This window comes from Rhinatrema bivittatum, chromosome 7 (genome assembly GCF_901001135.1).
Source record: "Rhinatrema bivittatum chromosome 7, aRhiBiv1.1, whole genome shotgun sequence".
NCBI lineage: Eukaryota > Metazoa > Chordata > Amphibia > Gymnophiona > Rhinatrematidae > Rhinatrema > Rhinatrema bivittatum.
Genome location: NC_042621.1, coordinates 100,647,358 through 100,669,502, shown reverse-complemented (window position 1 = coordinate 100,669,502; position 22,145 = coordinate 100,647,358). Strand labels below are relative to the sequence as shown.

The 22,145-nt window shown below is 44.7% G+C and overlaps 1 protein-coding gene across 4 annotated transcripts in view; it reads right to left on the bottom strand.

Moving 5' to 3' along the window:
- Nucleotides 1-12,490: 12,490 nt before the first annotated feature.
- Nucleotides 12,491-22,145, bottom strand: part of LOC115095308 (transmembrane protein 170A) — an 87,818-nt gene continuing 78,163 nt past the window's right edge. For 2 of the 4 annotated variants that reach the window (XM_029608806.1, XM_029608808.1), the window contains one exon: nt 12,495-14,368. In XM_029608806.1, the coding sequence (XP_029464666.1) occupies nt 14,220-14,368 (149 nt within the window). In that variant the 3' untranslated portion in view covers nt 12,495-14,219. Of the gene's footprint in view, nt 14,369-22,145 lie in introns of all 4 variants that reach the window. The other 2 variants (XM_029608810.1, XM_029608809.1) reach the window with 2 other exon arrangements.

Sequence of the window (22,145 nt, the reverse complement as noted above, 5' to 3'; positions counted from 1 at the left end):
ACCACACATCCGCATGGAAACCCTACGCTCAATCATAAGGGCAGTACAGCCGGGAGAATTCCTGACTTCACTGGATCTATCTGAAGCCTATCTCCACATCCCGGTCCATCCTGACCATCAGCGCTTCCTACACTTTGTGATACTGGACCATCATTACCAGTTCCAGGTGCTACCCTTAGGACTAGCTACCGCCCCTCGGACCTTCATCAAAATCATGGTGGTAGTGGCGATAACACTGAGGAAAGAAGGAATCCTTGTTCACCCTTATCTGGATGATTGGCTGATCAGGGCAAAATCTCCAGAGGAAAGTCACCAGGCGACCACCAGAGTCAAGAATCTGCTGCAGAATCTCGAGTGGGTCGTCAACACAGCCAAGTGCTGCCTGCAGCCCTCCCAATCGCTAGAGTACTTGGGAGTCCGGTTCTACACCAAGCAAGACAAGGTTGTCGTCCCCCCCCCCCCCCCCCCCCCCCAGGAGAAGGAAACTGATGGGTCAGCTACGAAAACTTGAACTATGCTCGCCCCAAGGTATGGGACTACTTCCAAGTCCTCTGTCTCATGACATCAACCCTGGAAGTTGTTCCATAGGCAAGGACCCACATTCGCCCACTACAACGTTCCCTACTGTCACGATGGAACCCGACGTCCTAGAACTATTCCATTCACCTCCAGCTACCAGCAGAGGTTCGGACCCACCTCCAATGGTGGCTATAGGAAGACCAGGCGTAAAACTATCCCCATCGGACTGGATCTTGCTCACCACGGATGCGAGCCTGCGAGGGTGGGGAGCCTACTGTCAGGAACTGACGGCCCAGGGACAAGGAAGAGGCGGGATGGAACATAAACTGGCTGGAAGCCCGAGCAGTCAGACTAGCCTGCCTACAATTCAGCCACAGACTCCGGGGCGAGTTTGTCTGTCATGTCGGACAACGCCACTACAGTTGCCTACATCAGCCGCCAGGGAGGAACCAGAAGCCAACAGGTTTCCCTGGAGATAGACCCCCTCATGGCATGGACGGAAACAAAACTGCAAGGCATCTCAGCCTCACAATTCGCGGGAAAAGGCATCTCTGCGGATTACCTCAGCAGAGAGAGTCTAGACCCAGGGGAATCGATGCTGTTGACCACAGCCTTCCAGTTGATAGTAAACCGCTGGGGATCCCCAGCCATGGATCTACTGGCAACCCAGTCCAACGCCCAAGTTCCCAAGCCGCAGATGAGAACCACAATCCTGGGGAATCGACGCCCTCATCCAGACCTGGCCACAGGAAGACCTGCTGTACGCTTTTCCCCCATGGCCACTACTGGGCAGAATCATCCGCAAGATAGAACACCATAGGGGACTAGTACTTCTAGTGGCCCTGAACTGGCCAAGAAGGTCATGGTACACAGACATGCGAAGACTTCTTGCGGGGAATCTCTGTGCCTACCTCCACACAGAGACCTTCTTCAACAAGGACCGATCCTCCACGAAGACCCGCCTTGATTCTCTCTTATGGTCTGGCCCTTGAGAGGACTTGCCTGAAGAAAAGCGGATTCTCTAAGGCAGTGATTGACACCTTGCTCTGAGCATGCAAATTCTCCACATCTCTAGCTTACATACGAATATAGAGAGTATTGAAAGCCTGGTGTGAAGACCGCATGATCCTTCCGCGGACAGTCAAAATTCCCATGATCCTGGAATTTCTGCAGGACGGCTTGAAGGGGCTGTCCCTCAACTCCCTCAAGGTTCAGGTGGCTGCGCTGGCCTGCTGCAGAGCCAAAGTGGATGGCATCAGCCTATCAACTCATCCAGATGTTTCTCGCTTCCTGAGAAGGGGTCAAACAAATCCGACCACCATTGAAGTGGCCGGTGCCCCTATGAATCTCAATCTAGTACTAGACTTCCTAGCAGGAACTTCCTTCAGACCAACACGTGGTCTGTCACTACGTTTCCTGACCTTGAAGATTGCGTTCCTAGTGGCAATATGTTCAGCCTGTCGCATCTCCGAGCTTCAAGCGCTATCCTGTCAGGAACTGTTCCTCAGGTTCACACCGGGAGTCATACAGCTACGCACTGTTCCCTCCTTTCTACCGAAGATGGTTTCTCAATTTCATCTAAACCAAACCATCTCCAGACGAACATAAGGACTCAGACTCATGCCTTCTTCGCCATTTAAACATCGGCAGACTCCTAGTCCGATACCTGGAAAGATCAGAATCTGTGCGAAAGACGGACCATCTATTCGTCCTTCACAACGGGAAGAAACATGGGGAAGCGGCCTCACGGGCAACCATAGCCCGTTGGATCAAAGAAGTAATCAAAGCGGCCTATGTAGAGGCAGGGAAGCCCCCACCTCTGCAAGTCAAGGCCCATTCAACAGGGGCCCAGGCAGTTTCCTGGGTGGAAACCAAGATGCTGTCGCCTGCTGAGATCTGTCGGGTGGCAACGTAGTCCTCCATACACACCTTCTCCAGGTTCTACCACCTGGATGTCCAGGCCCGGGAGGATACAACCTTTGCAAGGGCAGTACTAAGTGGACCACGGGCAGCCTCTCGCCCTGTTTGGTAGTAGCTTTTGTACATCCCATTGGTCCTAAGTCCATCTGGCTACACGCTGGGAAATGGAGAAATTACTTACCTGATAATTTTGTTTTCCTTAGTGTAGACAGATGGACTCAGCACCCCGCCCACGGCTGCCCCGGAATCCGGGAACCTTGGGTGACAAGCCCCAAGAACAAGACAAGCACGGGTAAGCCAGGTACTTCAAGACACCCGTAGTTGCCGGGTGTCGGCGTTATCCAGTTGAGTGCACTGGACGTCTCCATTTGGAAATCAGTTGAACCAGTCCTAGTTAATCAAGTTATTCAAGCACACATATATATCCACAATTGCTTTTCGAGGAGAATACTGAAGAGCAAAGCTTCCTGCACAGGTATATGTAGGCTGACGTCAGCTTTGAAATCTGACTCAGTCTCCCATCTGCTATCAGGAGTACACTCTACCCATTGGTCCTGAGTCCATCTGGCTACACTAAGGAAAATGAAATTATCAGGTAAGTAATTTCTCCATTTTATTGCACCAATGTAAGAGTAATAAAGAGAAAACTTAGCAAATGTGTTTTTTAGATCACATTGGTGCTGCCTTGTTAGTCTCTAGGGTTCATATGCCACACCATATTTGAATTGTTTTTTACCTTAGTTTAATAAAAGGTATCACAACCTACAGAACCTCAGCATTATACTGAAGAACAATTTCTGAAATGTTTCTCTTGTTTAGCTTCAGATTGTTCTCTTATCTTTCACATAGTGCTTCATATAATGTTACAACTGATCCACAGTGACCTCACGAGATTTTTCCCTTTTCTCAGAGGGAAACATTTCTAATAGGAAGATACGTTTTGAAATCTGTCCTGTCAGGTTTGCACTTACACCAACTGGATAGTATAGTAGGCTTAATTATATTGGACTAGCCGTTAAGCCCGTAACAACGGGCTCCGTCCATTTCCTTCCCACTCCCTCCCCCCTCCCTCTCCCCTCTCTCCCTCTCTCCTCCCTCTCTCTCCCCCCTCCCTCTCCTCAGTCACTCCCCCTCTCTCAATCCCCTCCCCTTTAAGATCATCCACAACCGGCAGACGGAAGATCTCCGGGGGGGGGGGGGTCCCTCCCGTGCACGGCGCCGCTACTGCTCCTCCCGCTCCTGCTCGTCGTCGCTGCCCCACGCTACTGCCCCTCCCGCTCCTGCTTCTCGCCGCCTCCGCCACTCCTGCTGCCCCAGCGCCATTTTTTTTTTCCGGGCACGCTCGGCTCTGACCGACGTGCTCGCCTGCACATGCGCGGTAGAGCTGCTCTCTACTGCGCATTTGTGGGCTGTCGGTCAGAGCCCATTTATAAGGTAGATATTTAAAGCCACCATCATATTTGTGCTATATCCCATTCAGATTTAATGTGTAATGTAGTAAAATGTCATGCACATCGTCATCTGTAATTTTTGTATTTATTCTGTCATTTCCGATTAACAAGTGTTGTGCAGCAGTTTTGCTTTTGTTTTACTTGGAGCACCTGTTCATGCTGAGTTCCTTCAGTGATATCAGAATGCAGTGTTTGTGACATTTTTATGGTGTCTTGCTGCAGTACCATGAGCACTGAATGGCATGGACAGGAAGTGAAGCAAAGCTATAGCAGACAGAATTTCTGTCCCTTGCTTACAGTTTCAGCAGTTACTGTTTTGGAAGAAGCCATCCATATGCATTTAGGAAGACTAATGTGGCAAAATGTTAAAGCAAGAAAAGTTGTGTGTGGGTTTGTGGTTTGTTTTTTTTTTGGTTTGTGATTATTTTTTTTTGCTAAAAAAAAAACAAAACCAAAGCCCCAAACAAAGAAGAAAAATGCATGTTCATGTTTTAAATGTATGGAAATCAGTCTTGCTGGATGAAAACTGCAAGGTATAGCTATTTTGTAATGGTCAAATGACAGCAATAACACACAGTCCAGCCATTACAATACACACAAAACAATATTTGAATTATTCAGTCTCATTCTTTCTGATAGCCATTGCTTGAGACGTTCTCTTGGCCATTGCTTAAATGGCTGAACTTTATAGCACGGTTGTGGCAAAGGAGCCTAATTGATGCAAATACTTTCTTAATTTGTAAAACTCATGTATGCCTTTTGGTTTTGTATTTTCTTTTAAAATACACCATTAGCCTTTGTGTGTCTAAGTCCTAATCTTTTCTAGAATGTTAGTGACTTTGGCCTGACAGGACAGGGGAACAGTTACTATACCCTGACTTGTGTACATTGTCCTAGTCAAGTTTTCACTTCCAGTGCTGTTTAATGCTCTTGTGACAGTGTTTCCTATGTTGTGCTCCCCTGCGTTTTCCTAGTTTGCCAATAATAATTCACACTAACTGACGTGGTGCTAGATATTTTTTCTGAGCTGCCACTTGTAACACTGCCCCACTTTAGCAAAGTAAGATTTTATATAAGGAATGAACTGTGTAACCAATCATTGTCCACTTGAAATGCTGTTTTAATCATGGTTTGAAATATAACCTTTCTTGGAGAATATTCAGAATGCTCCAGTTTTGTAAATTCAGTCCTGTACTCTATGCCCTGTGTTCTCCCTGTATTTATTTAGCACATTTTAACTGATTTGTATGCCAATTTCAGTCTGTTTTGAAAGCAGGTGCATATTTTTAAATCATTTTTGTGTGTAAAATTTAAAAGCTGTGCTGTATTTATTTGGATATAAATTCAGAAATTTGTTTTTGTTTCAGTTATCTTTGTGAGGTGAGGGGGGTGGGGTTTCTTCCATAGTTCTTAATGTACCATGTAACTTATAAAATGTTGACACTAAATATCTTAATAAATTTGACTTAAACCCTTCTGATCAAGAGCATCTCTATATTGTGGAGCTGAGTACCCAGTGCTATAGTCATCGTTTTAGGACCCCTCACTTAGGTTCAGATTCTGATATGGTCCTTTCTGTTGGTGAATTTTTGTAGGTCGTGTGTTTAACCTTTCTTTTTGTATGTATTTTGCTTAACTCATCTTAACTTTAATCAGTGAATGGAGTTTCACAGACCTACATTCAAAAGTCCATTTTATTTTAACAGAAGAACTTTGAATATTAGCTGTTTTATTCTATGATCCGTAAAGTGTTTATATAATTAAAAGTAGTATAAAAATACAACACATTATCCAACATAAGAGGAAAGTTGTCCTGCACTTGCTTTGCCTCAGTGCAAATTTGAACTTTGTCCCCTCTCCCTGTATTCTCCAGCTGTTTCTCTTGCTCCGTGTATAAACTTGAGCCTTTCCTGGAAAAGATTTTAGTGGCAGTGGAGAATGCAATCTGCTCTCCTTCCCACCCCCCTCCCCCCAACCCTGACCCCCTTCACTCACTGGCTGTCAACCAAACCGGAGGAGGAGGCGGCGGCCTTCCCTTCTCCCCTGCAGGGGCCTGAATGGCACACTTTGAACCATGTGGGTCAAAGCACAATGCTAGAGCCCCAGCAGGAAGAAGGAAGGATGTTCAGAAGATGCTGCAAGGCCATCCTCCTGAGCTGCGTGGAGGGAGGTGATATAGAAACATATAGAAACATATAGAAATGACGGCAGAAGAAGACCAAATGGCCCATCCAGTCTGCCCAGCAAGCTTCCCTCATTTCTTCTCCCATACTTATCTGTTTCTCTTAGCTCTTGGTTCTAATTCCCTTCCACCCCCGCCATTAATGTAGAGAGCGGTGGAGGAGCTGCATCCAAGTGAAATATCTAGCTTGATTAGTTAGAGGTAGTAGGAGTAGTAACCGCCGCAATAAGCAAGCTACACCCATGCTTATTTGTTTTTACCCAGATTATGTTATACAGCCCTTATTGGTTGTTTATCTTCTCCCCTGCTGTTGAAGCAGAGAGCTATGCTGGATATGCAAGGTGAATGAGAGTTTTGTGGATAGGGTAGTGAACCAGGGTGAGTGGGGCAACTAGCATGATTTTGGGGGTTCATGAAAGGGATTGAGTGGGGCAAGGAAGTGAGAGAATGAGGGGAATAAGGAAGGGAGAGAATGAGGGGAATAAAGGAGCTTTGGAATGAGAGAGCAGGGAAAGACAGGATAGGGGTGTGATTCTGTAACCACACATCTCAATTACACATTTCCTATACTTCAAAGTAATTCCCTACCCTTGGATAGGCTTTTACTACTAATCAAAGATAATGGGGGATAATTCTTGATGCACAGATAACTTGATATGCCAAATCAACTTGGTACATACAGTGTAACTGAGAATACCCTAGACTATTTCAGCTCTTGTATCATTATATTCAAGTTTTCCAAGCATCTCAGCCATTATGAAACTCATATTTACAATTTTCACTTTACATAGCCAAAATGGCCATTATAATGGATACCTGTCTCTTGTAGGGAAGAAGTATCTTTCCACTTAGTAAACAATTGTGTGCCTAAAAGATGGATACTAAGAGTAAGTGATGTTCTTCCAGGACAAGCAGGATGGTAGTCCTCACATATGGGTGACATCATCAGCTGGAGCCCTGTCATTGAATACCTTTGTCAAAGTTTCTAGAACTTTCACTGGCACACTGAGCATGCCATTAACCCTGTGGCCACACGGGGTCCCCCGTCAGTCTTTTTTTTTTTTTTCCGCGCAGCAAGTTGCCTCACGCTTTAGGAGCTCTGTGAGAAATTTCTCACTTTTCCTCATGGAAAAATTTGAAGTTTATCTTCCACCTTCACCGGAGTCCCCCATCGCCCTCCGTTCCCGCCGATGCTCGGTAAGTGTCTTTCCCACAGTTTGTGGTCAGTTCCCGGCGGCATACCTCTCGGTGCCCAATGGTCACCGACCGTGTGTGCATATTTTTCGGCATGGCGACCGGGTTTAGAAAATGCCCAGAGCGTCCAAGGACTATGTCCATAATGGACCGCATAATGTCTGTGTTTTGTGCTTAGGATCCTCGCATGATGTTCGATGCCCCAGTTGCGCACAAATGACCCCCAAAGGCCGGCGCGCTTGACTGGACAAGATGGAGCATTTGTTTGCGTCAAAATGTTCTGCTCCATCAACTCCAGTTCAATTGGCACCAACTGGAGGGGGCCCATCTCTTCGGAAACGCCCTGCCAGGAACATCATGGAGCGGGTGACCGTCTGTCACCGACCCCTTCGAAGGCATTGGCGTCCGTCATTCTCAGTGCTGGAGAAGGACCGAGCACCGGGGGAAGCACAGACGTGCGTTCCCACCTGGTGCCAGCATAGATACCACAGCGGCATCGACGTCCACCACGCTGCCTGTGAAGAGGGCCCAGGGAGAGGAGCTCCTATCCTCCTCTGGACCCAGGACCCTGAGGCATTCCCCACCGATATCTGTGCCGGGTACTGAGCCTCCACAGACCCCTGTGGAGGCTCCAGTTACGCCTAGCCTGCTTCTTACCCCAGGCGCAGTGTTGTCTACACCAGCCTTCAGGGAGGAGTTGGACAGATTAATCCAACAGGCAGTGCTAAATGCCCTTCTCCAGTCAGCACCGGCCCCCATACCAGCACCGGAACCGGCGCCCTCGATGTTCGCACTGCTTCTAGAGCACTTGGATACCCTCATCAGTGCCCTGCGACTCCGCCCATGCCATCGGATACGCTGGCACCGAGTCGACCATCTAGGCCTCCACAGATCCCGATTCCCATACCGGGTTCCTCGGAGGAGGCAACTTCTGGCCCGATCCTGGCATGGGATCCACTTATGTCTGAGCCCGTTCCAGGGCCATTGGGACTGTCTATGCCTAAGCGTACCGCATCCATCGATGCCTTCTCGCCCTCTAGGCTCTGGCATCCTTCCTCCCTCAGGAATCCCGGCAAGAGGAAGAAACTCCCTACAATGCATGGGAGGAGGCATCCTCGGACCATTCCTCACAAGCTTCCGATGAATTGCTCTTGGAGCTTTCACCCCCGGAAGAAAGGTGGTGTTCTCCCCCGGAAGACCTCTCTTTTGCCAGCTTTGTCAAAGAGATGTCTGAAACTATACCATTTCCAGTCATAACGGAGGAGAACGTTTGCCACAAAATGTTGGAGGTCTTACAATTTGTAGATGCTCCAAAAGAGGTAATGGAGATACCAGTGCACGAAGTTCTGCTTGACCTCTTGCACCACCTATGGACCATCCAGGTACTGTACCTTCAGTAAACTGGAAGACAGATGCTACTTACCTGGTCCAACAAGTCCCAGGATTTAAAAAAAGCCACTTGCCCCACCATTCTGTAGGGGTGGAATCAGCCCAAAAGAAGGCTAAAAGATCCCATCTACACTCCTCCTCTACTCCACCTGGAAAGGAACAGAAAGTGTTGGATGCATTGGGACGCAGAGTCTTTCAAGGGTCCATGTTGATAGCGCGAATAGCAGTGTATCAATTATACATGACCCAATATAACACGAATCTCTGGAAATAAGTCAAGGAATTCGCAGAGACCTTACCACAGCAACATCAAGAGACCTTATCCTCGATACTGCAAAAAGGATTGGAAGCAGGTAAACATGAAGTCAGAGCTGCTTACGACTCTTTTGAAATAGCATCCAGAGTCTCACCAGCGGGCATCAATGCTAGACGCTGGGCCTGGCTCAAGGCCTTGGAGCTACGCCCGGAGTTGCAGGACAAACTTGCAGATCTCCCCTGTACAGGTGAAAACCTATTCAGGGACAAGATTCAAGATGCAATGGCCCAGCTAAAGGACCATCATGAAACCCTGCGTCAGCTTTCAACTGTCACCTCAGATACACCGGCTGTAGCTCGCAAGAACACCAGGAAGCAATTGTACAGACCATGCAGCTATTATCCTCCTATGTCCCGTGCTTGATCAGCTCGGGCTTCTCAGGACATGCCAAGCGAGAATACCTAGAGCGCAGCCAGCTCCATAAGTTGGTCCTGCGACTGGATTTTGACTCCTTTCCAGAGAGTAGCAGCCACCCCCGCCTTGATCCTACAACCCAGACCACCAGTGGGAGGCTGCCTCTGCCACTTTGCAACCAACTGGTGCCTAATTATCATGGACCAGTGGATTATTAGCCATCATAATCCACGGTTACTGTCTAAATTTTTCAACTGTACCCTCAAACTCCCCACCCATTCCAACCTGGAGTTTGGACAATCACACAGGACTCGAGTCAGAGCTCTCGACCCTTCTGTTGGCCAGGGCCGTAGAACCGGTTCCCTTGACTCAACAGGGGAGAGGGTCTTACTCCTGGTATTTCCTAATCCCAAAAAAGATCAGCGGCCTCTGGCCTATGCTAGATCTCAGTGCCTTAAATACATTTCTTCACAAGGAGCAGTTCAGGATGGTCACCATGCTCCCTCTGCTGCTACAACAAGGGGCTTGACTCTGCTCTCTGGACCTTCAGGACGCATATGCCTATATTGCAATCTTCCCTCCTCATTGCAAATACCTGTGATTTGTGGTGGGTCACAGACACTATCAATGCAAGGTACTGCCATTCGGCCTAGCGGCAGCACCCCAAGTTTTCACAAAGTTGCCTGGCAGTCGTGGCTGCACAGTTACGCCGCAAAGGCATCCATGTCTTTCCATAACTAAATGACTGGCTCATAAAAAGCTAGTCCAGGCAAGGAGCCTTCGACTGCCTCAGTCTCACCATATGTCTGCTGCACTCATTGGGATTTCTGATCAACTACCTGAAATCCTACTTGACACCATCTCGCCATCTCTCCATTATAGGAGCAGAACTGAATACCTCAGAGGCCAAGGGATTCTTACCCGACGACCGCACAACCACGCTGTCCAACCTCGCCAGCTCTATCCGCCATCGACAAACCACCTCTGCTCACCAATTACGTTGCTCAGCCATATGGCGTCAACAGTCTACGTCACCCCAATGGCACACCTAGCCATGAGACTGACACAATGGACTCTAAAATCTCAGTGGCACCAAGCCACTCAGCCGCTTTCATCTCTTGACCACATAATGAGCCAGCTTAGTCTGTCCCTTGCCTGGTGGACTCACAAGGCCAACTTACAAACAGGTCTTCCCTTCCAGCAACCAGCTCCTCAGGTGACCTTAACCATAGATGCCTCCAATCTAGGTTGGGGAGCCCATGTCGAAGGCCTTCAGACCCAAGGGACTTGGACAAAAACCAAAGCAATCTATCGAATCAACTTCCTAGAGCTTCGAGCGATGCGTTACGCCCTTTATGCATTCATGCACTGCCTCTCGAATAAGGTAGTCTTGATTCAAACAGACAACCAAGTTGCAATGTGGTACTTGAACAAACAGGGGGGCACGGGCTCTTACCTGCTCTGCCAAGAGGTGGCGCAGAGTTGGGCCTGGGCCCTGCGAGCCACTTATCTGGCAGGCACACAGAATGCAGTAGCAGACCGCCTCAGCCAAAGTTTCTAGCCCCACGAGTGGTCTCTGGATCCCTCTGTTGCGAGCAGAATCTTCCACTGGTGGGGTCAGCTGAATATCAAACTCTTTGCATCAGAACCGCAAAGTGGATCGCTTCTGCTCCCTGCACAGGGACCGAAGAGCACCAACCATGGATGCCTTCGCGTGCCCCTGGAACACAGGTGTACTATATGCGTACCCTCCGATTCCGCTAATAAGCAAGACTCTTGTGAAGCTACAACAGGACCGAGGCTCAGTGATACTCATAGCCCTGTATTGGCCATGCCAAGTCTGGTTTCCCATACTTCTTGACTTCACTGTCCAGAAACCATGTGCCTGGGCATAGCGCCTAACCTGATAACACAATCACGGCAAGTTACGCCACCCAAAACTCCAGACCCTGTCTCTGACGACCTGGATGTTAAAAGGTTGATACTACAGCCCCTCAATCTTTCTAGTAGTGTGTCTCAAGTCCTCGTAGCTTCATAAAAGCCTTCCACACAGAAGTCTTACCACTCTTACGCGCGTCCTGGGGCTTGCGTTCGCTGCCGAGCCTATGCAAAATAGGCTCAGCGCGCGCAGGGGGGGTTTGGGGTAGGTTTTCGGGGGGTACACGCGTATCTCTTTGAAAATCTACCCCATAAAGAGTAAGGAATATTGCTGATATTGCCATGATAACTAGGGCAAGAAGAGTACAAAAGAATGTTGTTTGCTGATAATGTGATTTTCATACTTAGTAAACCTGGGATCACTTTGCCAAATTTATTAAAGGAAATGGAGCAATATGCAGGAGTCTTGTGTTTGTAAATGTACATATGTCCCAATCAGAAGTTTTAAATGTTAGTCTAACTTACACACAGGCAGTGAATTGTCAGAGGAAATTTTCATTCTACCAGGCCAAAGCAGCAGTAATAAAGTACTTGAGGGTTAAGATAATGCCAAGCAGGAAAAAGGACAGTTAAGCGGATCCACTCCTAGGAACTATACCTAGAGTGATGCAAATAAGGGCGGAATGACAAACTCTTGGCTAGGTAGGATAGTCAAAATGAATATACTTTCGAGACTGCTGTACTAAATTTCAAATACTTCCAACTGAAATCCACAAGCGGGTATTGCTTATACTGCAGAAAAAACTGCTAGCATTTAGCTACAGCCAGCAACCCCCTAGGGTAGCGAAGCAGTTGATATATAGACCCTGTGGTGTGGGTGGGTTGGGAGTACCGAAGCTAGAGCATTAATATCGCGCAGCACAGGTGAGAGCTCTGGTGGAGTGGTGGGAAATTAGGAAAAGTAAACCATGAGTATGGAGAGAGCAGAACTACACAGGCTCAGTCCTGCTTAATCACATTTCGTGGGATAAAAAGAGAAGAAAGTTAGAGAATCCCTACACTAAATGGCCAGTAGAGATGTGGTATAGAGTAAGAAGGCGTAACTTCCTGGGTGTGACATTAAGCCACTGGCTTCTAGTGTTGCAGTTAAGGATTTGTGCCAGAATTGTTCAGGAGTTAAAGTGCTAATGGGCTGAAGTACCTGGGTCAGACAGTCATGCACTAAAGTAAGGACAGTTCATTTTTCTCAGTTGCAAAATGCTTTCCAACACCTTGGGGCGTTACTTTGGTTATCTCCACTACCTGGAGCATTGCAGTACGAAGGACATGACAGTCTTTGAAGCCTTGCTAAGCAAAGGATTTATTACTAGAGTTTTATATTTGGCTTTTAGCAGAGGGAGAAGGGAGGCTTAGCCATGAGCTAAAGTGGGAGCGAGACCTTCAAATAGAATATGAGGAAGATGACTAGGACCACATGGCTAGGCCCGTTGCTAAATCTTCAATATCAACTACCCTGGCAGCAATTACTTGTAAAATATACTTTTATAACATACCGGTAGCTAAGATCTGTTCTATCTTGTCTTACGCCAAAACCCTAATCTATGTCCTTATCTTTCACAGGCTATTTGCGCTGATGCCTCTTCCTCTCTGTCCTCCCCACATTGCTCTTTTGCCATCCATCTTCAATGCAGCAGCAAGAATAAGTTTCTACTCCTTTGTGTCTGCCTTTGCCTTCCTTGAGTTGTCACTGGCTTCTTCTCCCTACACGATATATCATGACTTCTTTCCTTTCCAGTCCCACCTCACAAATGCATTTTTTTTTAAGAGATGATATTCTCCTTTAAACCCACAAACCTCTGTTATATGGTATAAACCATTATAGGATGAACCACCAGTAAATAAATGTCCAGAAAGCACTGCTTAGATTTCTTTATTTTTTAAAGGGCTTTAGTCTTGGCTCTGGAATTGGAATGCAGGGTTGTGAGAGAATATTTCTGGCCCTCGTAACATTAGGTGCTGTCAGAGTTGACAAGGACTTCACAAAATTCTGTCAAGTCAAAAACAGCCTAAAAAATAAAACCTAGTAGGAGTAAATATATTTTAAACAGCTGAAACAAGATGGCATTTGTGTATCGGATTAACAGTTGCTGCCCACTGATGGGGGCAGAGGTGTCCATAGCTTCATCACTCATGAATTACAGAAACTGCTCTGCTCATTCAGCCGGCGGGATTTAAGAGGCGAGGTCTAATATTCTCTGGGGCAGAGGTCCCCAACTTGGATTTCGGAGGGCTTGCGGGATGCAATCTGAAACAAAGTATCACTGGGAGCATTCAACAAAGAAGACTGAGATATAATAGTCATTCAGCTACACGGTCGTTTGTAAATTATTTGAAACCCGCTCGACATAAAGAGACACTGACAGGGCTGGCAAAATGGGAACCTGGTAGTCACTGAAATTTATTTTCCACCAGGCTGTAGCAACGATATGCCAGGCTGAGCTATCCTGGTGAGCCGCCGCTGAGCCTCTGTTGCTTCAGTTTGTATATATATATTTGTCACTGCTGGGTCACAGCTGGAAACTGCTGGCTATTGTTTTGTGCCACTCCACAGCTGTAAAACTTTCAAACGTTTGTGAAAAAAATAAATTATAAATGGAGTGAAACAGATAGCTTCAAATAATACTAAAAGCTAAGAGATTTTCATCCCATTTTACTGAGCCTGAAGAGACTGTACCCAAGGGAAATAATCAAAAAACCCCCAAAAGAAAAACATCTGGGGGGAATGCTTAATAGAGGTATTCCTCTCCAAACGTTTGGCTTTTGGAAGGTGAAGTGGATATGTGTTCTGGGGCTTTTACCCTAGATTTGAGCATGCCATGTGATATTGTTCTTTCTGCTTTTAAATTCACAACAAACCCCACACACAGTCTCTGCTGCAGCTTTTCAAATTATGATGATTTGCAGTGGTTTCTGTGATGGACGCAGAACACGGGTCAGTCCTGAATAAAGCATCGTCTTATTTATACTGTGGGGAGAGTGGTGGCACCAGATGCGCTGCACAGACACTCAACATCTTATCAATGTCTGCTTGGGTTGATTTGTCGAGCTCAGACTTGACTTGGTTTCCTGACAGGCTTTTCATAGTATTCAGACTTTCTTCTTTCTCTGCAATTCAAAATAATGCAAGATTCAACAATACAGTGCTTTCATATATAGTACGGAACAAGTTGGGGGAGTGGATGCATAAATTAGGTATGTTTCAAATATATCCTGGATGCTCGATTTCTGCCCATAAACCCTCTGCAGGTCCACTAGCCTGAGCCACTGCTGGAGTTCAACAGCAGTGGCTGGAGTTCAACAGCTTACTCAGCCTTTCAGATAGCAAAAGGCGACCCTTCAATCTCCAACATATGCGAGCTGCTTCAAAAGGGGCATTGCAGTTACCCCCCAAACCTTGAGGCTCCTGCACCCCATCAACCCCAGCTATGAACTCCAGCAGAGCGCCCTGCCCTAAGCCTTTCATTCCTCCTGCCTTCCTCTGTCTCTCTCCTGATCCCACCGCCTCTGCCATCAAGGAAATCCTCCACCAGGAGAGGCCAAGCGCAAGGCAGCATCCGTGGCACTTGGGGAAGTGTGGCCCTGGATTCCCACTGTGGGTACCTGTGCCACTCCCAGCCCAGCCTACAATGGTCACACAGACGGCCTCTCCGCCCTGTCTTCAGTGACTATTGACAGGAGCTCCCAGACCTCCACCCCTGTATCTGTCCATTCATCTGTTTCTCGGATATATGTACACAGACAGACGTTTCCTTCAGTCTGAAATGTGCTTATAAAAAGAGAATTACACTGTGGAATAAACAAATGGCATTGATACAGCTGCTGAAAATTCATATGGCACTTGCTAGATCTTTTTTTAAACTTTTTGCATTTGCAAATCAAGCATTCAAATAAAGATACTTGCCCCAGAATAATTAATACAACCTAAAAATGTATATATTCATAAGTCCATCTTGATATCCCATCAAGCATCAGGATGAATTTAAGACTATCTAAATTATATTTTAAACCTATTTTTCTTACAGATTTTGTATCCATATATATGTTTTTGAATGTGAAGGAGATCAAATGCTCATGATACACTTATTTATTTTGGCATTTATCCTATCCTTCCTGGATGGCTGAAGGTGGGTTTCAGTAAAACATAAAAACAGTCAACATCTAATAGAAGTACATGCATAAGACATAAAATCATACAATACAGCAGTAAATAAAAATATTTACAAAGGACATCTGAAAGATATACGGTCAGTTGATAAGCACACAGCCTGCAGTAACTTATTCTACCAATTTAGAACCGTGTAAGAAAAACAGCTATTTCTGGCCATAGCTGAATTAAAGGCTTTTGGTGGTGGAATCATCAGATAAATATCCTTCTTTGACCATGAGTGAGGTGTACTGTATGGGATGAACTGCTCAGCCAAAAGGGTGTCACCCATGTTGTGCTGGGCCTTAAGTGTCAAGGTTAAAGCTTTCAATTTAATACACTGAGCAACTTGTAACAAGTGGAGAGTGGTCAGAATGGGTGAAACATGTTCTCTGAATTGCATCGGGACAAGAAGTCTATCTGCTGCATTTTGAATTATCTATAAATGTCCTATACATTTTGCTTGTAAACACAAGAACAGGACATTACAGTAATCAACATGTGTCAATACAATAGTGTACAATATTTGCACAAATCTGAGTAAAAAATGGCCAAATACTTCACAAATGTCAAAATTAATAAAAAAAATAATTTCGCACTGGAGGAGATTTGTGATTCCAAAGTTAAGAGAAATATCATTTTGGACACCCAGACTACATACTTGATCATTTAGTTGAATTAAAATCCTGGCCCATTTAACACTTGAGCAGGGTGCTATATATTTTGTGAGGATTTTTTAGTTTGCTTGCATTAATTCAGAATTTAATATCCCTTAGACCAGGGGTCTCCAAACTTGATCCTTGAGGGCCACAACCCAGTTGGGCTCAGTTTATGAATATGGGAACCTATTCTTCTAGTCAGTGTCTGCTACCTTGTGGAGTTCTACAAGGACAATACTCTCCCCACTCCTATTTAACATCTGTCTGGAGCCTTTATTGGAGATTATTATTAAAAAAAACCCAAAAAACAGGTTCAGTTTTCAGATGTTTGCTGACATCCACTTGTATGTTCTCCTAGAGGCAGATTATGAAGGAGCACTTGTAAGGTTAAATCAATATCTAAGAGAGAGGTCCCCAAATTGAATCTTCAAGGGCTGCAATGCAGTTGGGTTTTTAGAATTTCCACAACGAAAATGCATGAGATTTGCATACAATGAAAGCAGTGCAAAATCGGTCTCCATCCTTAAACTCAGATGATCATTTTAGCAAGTGGTAGGAATGAGTGAGAATCAGTAAATGATGGAAAAGAGGTAACTGAATTTGCAAGACAAAAGAAAAAAAATCTTTAAAGAATGTGACCAGCAGACAAGAAAAATCAATTAGCAAAAGCATAAATGTATTTAATTAAAACATTAATTTCCTGCTTACCCATAGTCCTAGGTGCGTTACAGAATCACATATTTAATCATTAAAACATATAAAGCTAATGTAATACAATTATAAAATATCATTAGTGCATAGCACTAGCAAATGCCCCTTCGTGCGCACCTTCACTACTGATAATAATAAAACTTACCTCACTACCAATCTTCCTAAGTCACAATCCCCTTCTTCAACAAAATGAATATCTCAACCATCAACGGAAATGGAAGATACGGTCCTCTACGAGCAAGATTCAAAAGCACAAGACAACGACACTTACGACCTGCTCCAATAACAAATAACACTATATCAAACCAACTTATGCTCTTATTTACATCAGTAACCATACTATTAATCAATGCTCAATCCACAAGGAAAAAAACCCCAATCATATACGACCTAATCACCTCTATATCCGCTGACATAATTCTCATTACAGAAACATGGCTTTACGACCACGATACAGTCAGCTTAAATAGTATGTGTCCAGACGGCTATATACCTATATCTCAACCTAGATTAAACAGAAGAGGAGGTGGACTACTGGTAATAGTAAAGTCCTCCCTCTCTCCTCACAAGAAAACCATAACTCAAAACGACTAACATAGAAACCCTACTTATCACCACAAATATCCTAAATATTTGTTTAATATACAGCCCCCCTGGAATTCTCACCAATAACCCCTCAACTCTCCTTGAAATAATTACCACATTACCCTGCGACCTAGAACATACTATTATCGCTGTAGACTTTAACCTACACTTCAATAATCAACAACACCATTCCTCAGTTGCTAACCTAATAGAAGCCTTAGCTGGTCTAAACTAAACTACACACCCATCATAGATGCCCCTACACACAAATTAGGCAACACCCTAGACCAAATCTTCATTAACCTATCCTTTCATAACCCCAAACTAGACATTACCCCAATATCATGGTCAGACCACCTTCTAATAAAGGCAGCAGGAAATGTAAAACCTCCAAACACAAACACTACTCAAAAAGATCAAAAAGAATACTCAAAACTTCGACGAAAAAAACTAAATATTGAAACTTTTATAAACACCTTAATACCAAAAATCAGTCAAAACCCACATACACAAATATCAGACATGATAGCCTTCTGGAACAACTGCATAACAGAAAGCATAGACACTGCTGCTCCTTTGGAACTGATCAAAAACACTAATAAAAAAACATCCTCCTGGGACACTGAATCACTTAAAACAATAAAACGTAAATTACGGAACCTGGAACAAAGATGGCGGAAAAATCCTCACTCAGAAAGAAAACAAGAATATTTTACCCTTCTTCAAAAATACAAAAAAGAAATAATAAAAACCAAAAAATCCTATTACTCATCCCAACTGAAAAAAGCATACGGAAACCCAAAAATCCTATTTTCTATTGTAAAAGAACTCACGACAACACCAGAACCTCCAACATCTATAACAGACGAATTATGCAATAATATAGCAAAATCTTTCACAAGAAAATCTGAAATCATTTCTACTGAATTTAAACACCTACCTATCCCCAAACCATCTATCCCACCACTTGACTGTAACTTCTCGGAATTTATGGACATAAATGACACCACAATCAAGAACATACTTACAAAATCAAAACCCTCCAAAAGTCCCTTTAACCCTTGCTCAGGACATTTACTCAAATCCATCAAAGAACACATTGCTCCCTCCATATCTCAAATAGTAAATGCTTCTTTATCCCAAGGAATCTTCCCTGACTCTCTCAAAAGAACATCAGTTACACCCATACCAAAAAAGAAAAACCAAAACCCCTCAGACCTATCTAATTACCGACCAATTGCAACACTAACATCACTAGCCAAAATAATCGAATCAGTTGCCCTTCATCAAATATCACTATACATTGAAGAAAACAATATATTACACTGTAATCAGCACGGTTTTAGAAAAGGACACAGTACTGAATCCCTTCTCATATCAGCTTTCATAAGAGGATTTGACTCGAACATAAATTATATAATGGTTCTGATAGATATATCCGCTGCCTTCGACACCCTAAACTACACCATCGGCCGGATTTTAAAAGCTCTGCTCGCGTAAATCCGCCCGGATTTACGCGAACAGGGCCTTGTGCGCCGGCGCGCGCAGAACCCCGGGACACGTGTAGGTCCCAGGGTTTTTGGACGGGGGCGTGTCGGGGGCGGGCCCGCGCCCTCCGGAACCGCCCCCGGGTCGGGTCTCGGCGCGCCAGCAGCCTGCTGGCGTGCGTGGATTTATGTCTCCGGGAGGCGTAAATCCATGGATAAAGGTAGGGGGGGGTTTAGATAGGGCCGGGGGGGTGGGTTAGGTAGAGGAAGGGAGGGGAAGGTGAGGGGAGGGCGAAAGAGAGTTCCCTCCGAGGCCGCTCCGATTTCGGAGCGGCCTCGGAGGGAACGGAGGCAGGCTGTGCGGCTCGGCGCACGCCGGCTGCCCAAAATCGGCAGCCTTGCACGCGCCGATCCAGGATTTTAGAGGATACGTGCGGCTATGCGCGTATCTTATAAAATCCAGCGTACTTTTGTTTGCGCCTGCTGCGCAAACAAAAGTACGCGATCGCGCAGTTTTTAAAAATCTACCCCCATATTACTTTCCAACTTGCAACAAATTGGCATCACAAACACAGCATTACAATGGTTCACTTCATTCCTACAAAATCGTCCGCAAAGAATAACACTAGGAAACTCCAAATCTGAATGGTACACAACCAACACAAGTGTCCCACAGGGTTCATCACTCTCTGCATTACTGTTTAATATTTACCTTCTACCATTGTGTTGCCTTCTTGATGGCCTAAACCTAAATTCCAAACTATATGCAGACGATATTCAATTCATTTTACCTGTAACTGAATCATGGAACAAAACATTCTCACTACTCCAAATCTACCTAGAAACAATAAAAACCTGGTTGTCCCATAATAGACTCAAACTGAATGCAGCAAAAACTGAACTAGTTTACCTATCAACTGTCCCGACTCTGCTCAATGTCCTCCAAACACATTCACCTTTGACGGACAATCCATAGCCATAAAAAGCCACGCAAGAAACCTTGGCATAACTGTTGATTCCAAACTATCTTTATCTAAACACATATCAGAAACTGTTAAAAAATCGTTCTTCAAAATACACATGCTTAAAAAACTTAAGCCACTGTTACTATCATCCGATTTTCGAACTGTTACAGAAGCCTTAATATTATCGAACTTAGACTACTGTAATGCATTATATATCGGATTACCCTCATCTTCACCACATCCTCTCCAACTTATCCAAAATGCTACTGCTAGACTAATTTTCAACTTACCGAGGAAAGAACACATCACTCCCGTATTACAACATTTACACTGGCTTCCCATAACTTATCGTATAAAATACAAAATCTTGACCACTATTCATAACTTGCTTTACAACCCCAGTTCTGTATGGATCTGCACCATGCTACATATATACAAACCCACAAGACAGTTACGATCAACAGACAAATGCTTATTAGAGATTCCATAATCAGGACAACCAGTTTGGCTTTGACAAGGAAAAGAGCCTTTTTGGTTATTGGCCCGACCCTATGGAATTCCATTCCTGATTCTATCCGGATGACGTCCAACCGCAATGAATTTAAAAAGTTGCTTAAAACTTTTTTATTCAATGATGCCTATAAATAATATCTGAACCTAACTCAACGTCGTTTTGATATTTGCTAAAATCAACAAGTTTGTTTTATTTTGTTCTACTATGTATGTAAGTTTCTCATTGTTCTTACTATGTACGTAAGTTTGTAAACCGCCTAGACGGACATGTAAGTGCCCAAGTGCGCGGTATATAAAAAACTTTTTAATAAATAAATAAATAAATAAATAAGAACATGCCATACTGGGTCAGACCAAGGGTCCATCAAGCCCAGCATCCTGTTTCCAGCAGTGGCCAATCCAGCCCATAAGAACCTGGCAAGCTGGAAAGCTATTTAATTGCTGATTTCTTTGAAGAAAAAATTAGTAAATTGCAGTCTCAATTTCCTGCACATAGTTTTTCTATGGATTGTCTGTCCAGCTGGTTTTGGTTGAGGAATTGTGGTGTCTACAAGAAATTTTGCTGAGGTCCTTGCACAGGTGAAGACAACACTCCAAGTTGAATCCATGTCTTTTTTGTCTTATAAAAGGAATGAGTATGCACAGGAATTTATGACGCAAAAAGATGTCCCTGATCAGCTGAAACTGGCTTTAGTTAGGCCAATTAAGATCTTAAGCTTCCTATTAGAAATGAAACATAGAAACATAGAAATGACGGCAGAAGAAGACCGAATGGCCCATCCAGTCTGCCCAGCAAGCCTCACACATTTTTTCTCTCATTCTTATCTGTTACTCTTAGCTCCTTGTTCTATTCCCCTTCCACCCCCACCATTAATGTAGAGAGCAGTGATGGAGCTGCATGCAAGTGAAATATCTAGCTTGATTAGTTAGGGGTAGTAGGGGCAGTAACCGCCGCGATAAGCAAGCTACACCCATGCTTATTTGTTTTACCTAGACTATGTTGTACAGCTCTTGTTGGTTTTTTTTTTTTTTTTTCTTCTCCCCTGCTGTAGAAGCAGAGAGCCATGCTGGATATGCATTGAAAGTGAAGTATCAGGCACATTTGGTTGGGGTAGTAACCGCCGTAACAAGCCAGCTACTCCTCGCTTTGTGATTGCGAATCCTTTTTTTTCTTCACCCCTGTCGTTGAAGCTATGCAGGATATGCGTGAAGCATCAGTTTTTTGTTTTGTTTTTTTTTTTCCCCCTGCCCTTGAAGCAGAGAGCTATGCTGGAAATGCGTGATGTATCAGTCTTTCTCCCATGCCGATGCAGGAGAGAACCATGCTGGATATGCATGGAAAGTGAAGTATCAGGCACATTTGGTTTGGGGTAGTAACTGCCGTAACAAGCCAGCTACTCCCCGCGTTTTGAGTGCGAACCCTTTTTCTTCTCCTTTGCCGTTGTAGCAGAGAGCTCTGCTGGATGTGTGAAGTATCAGTTATTCTTCTCCCCTGTCATTGAAGCAGAGAGCTATGCTGTATATGCATTGAAAGTGAAGTATCAGGCATATTTGGTTTGGGGTAGTAACCGCCGTAACAAGCCAGCTACTCCCCTCTTTATGAGTGCAAATCCTTTTTTTCCATTACCTCTTGCTGTTGAAGCTTAGAGCGATGTAGGAGTCACAGTAAGCATGTGTATGTTTATTTAGTAAGGGTATTGTGTCAATAGCCATCATTCTGGCGAGTCACCCACTCTTCATTGGTGGCCTCTTGACTTTATGGATCCGCAGTGTTTATCCCACGCCCCTTTGAAGTCTTTCACAGTTCTGGTCTTCACC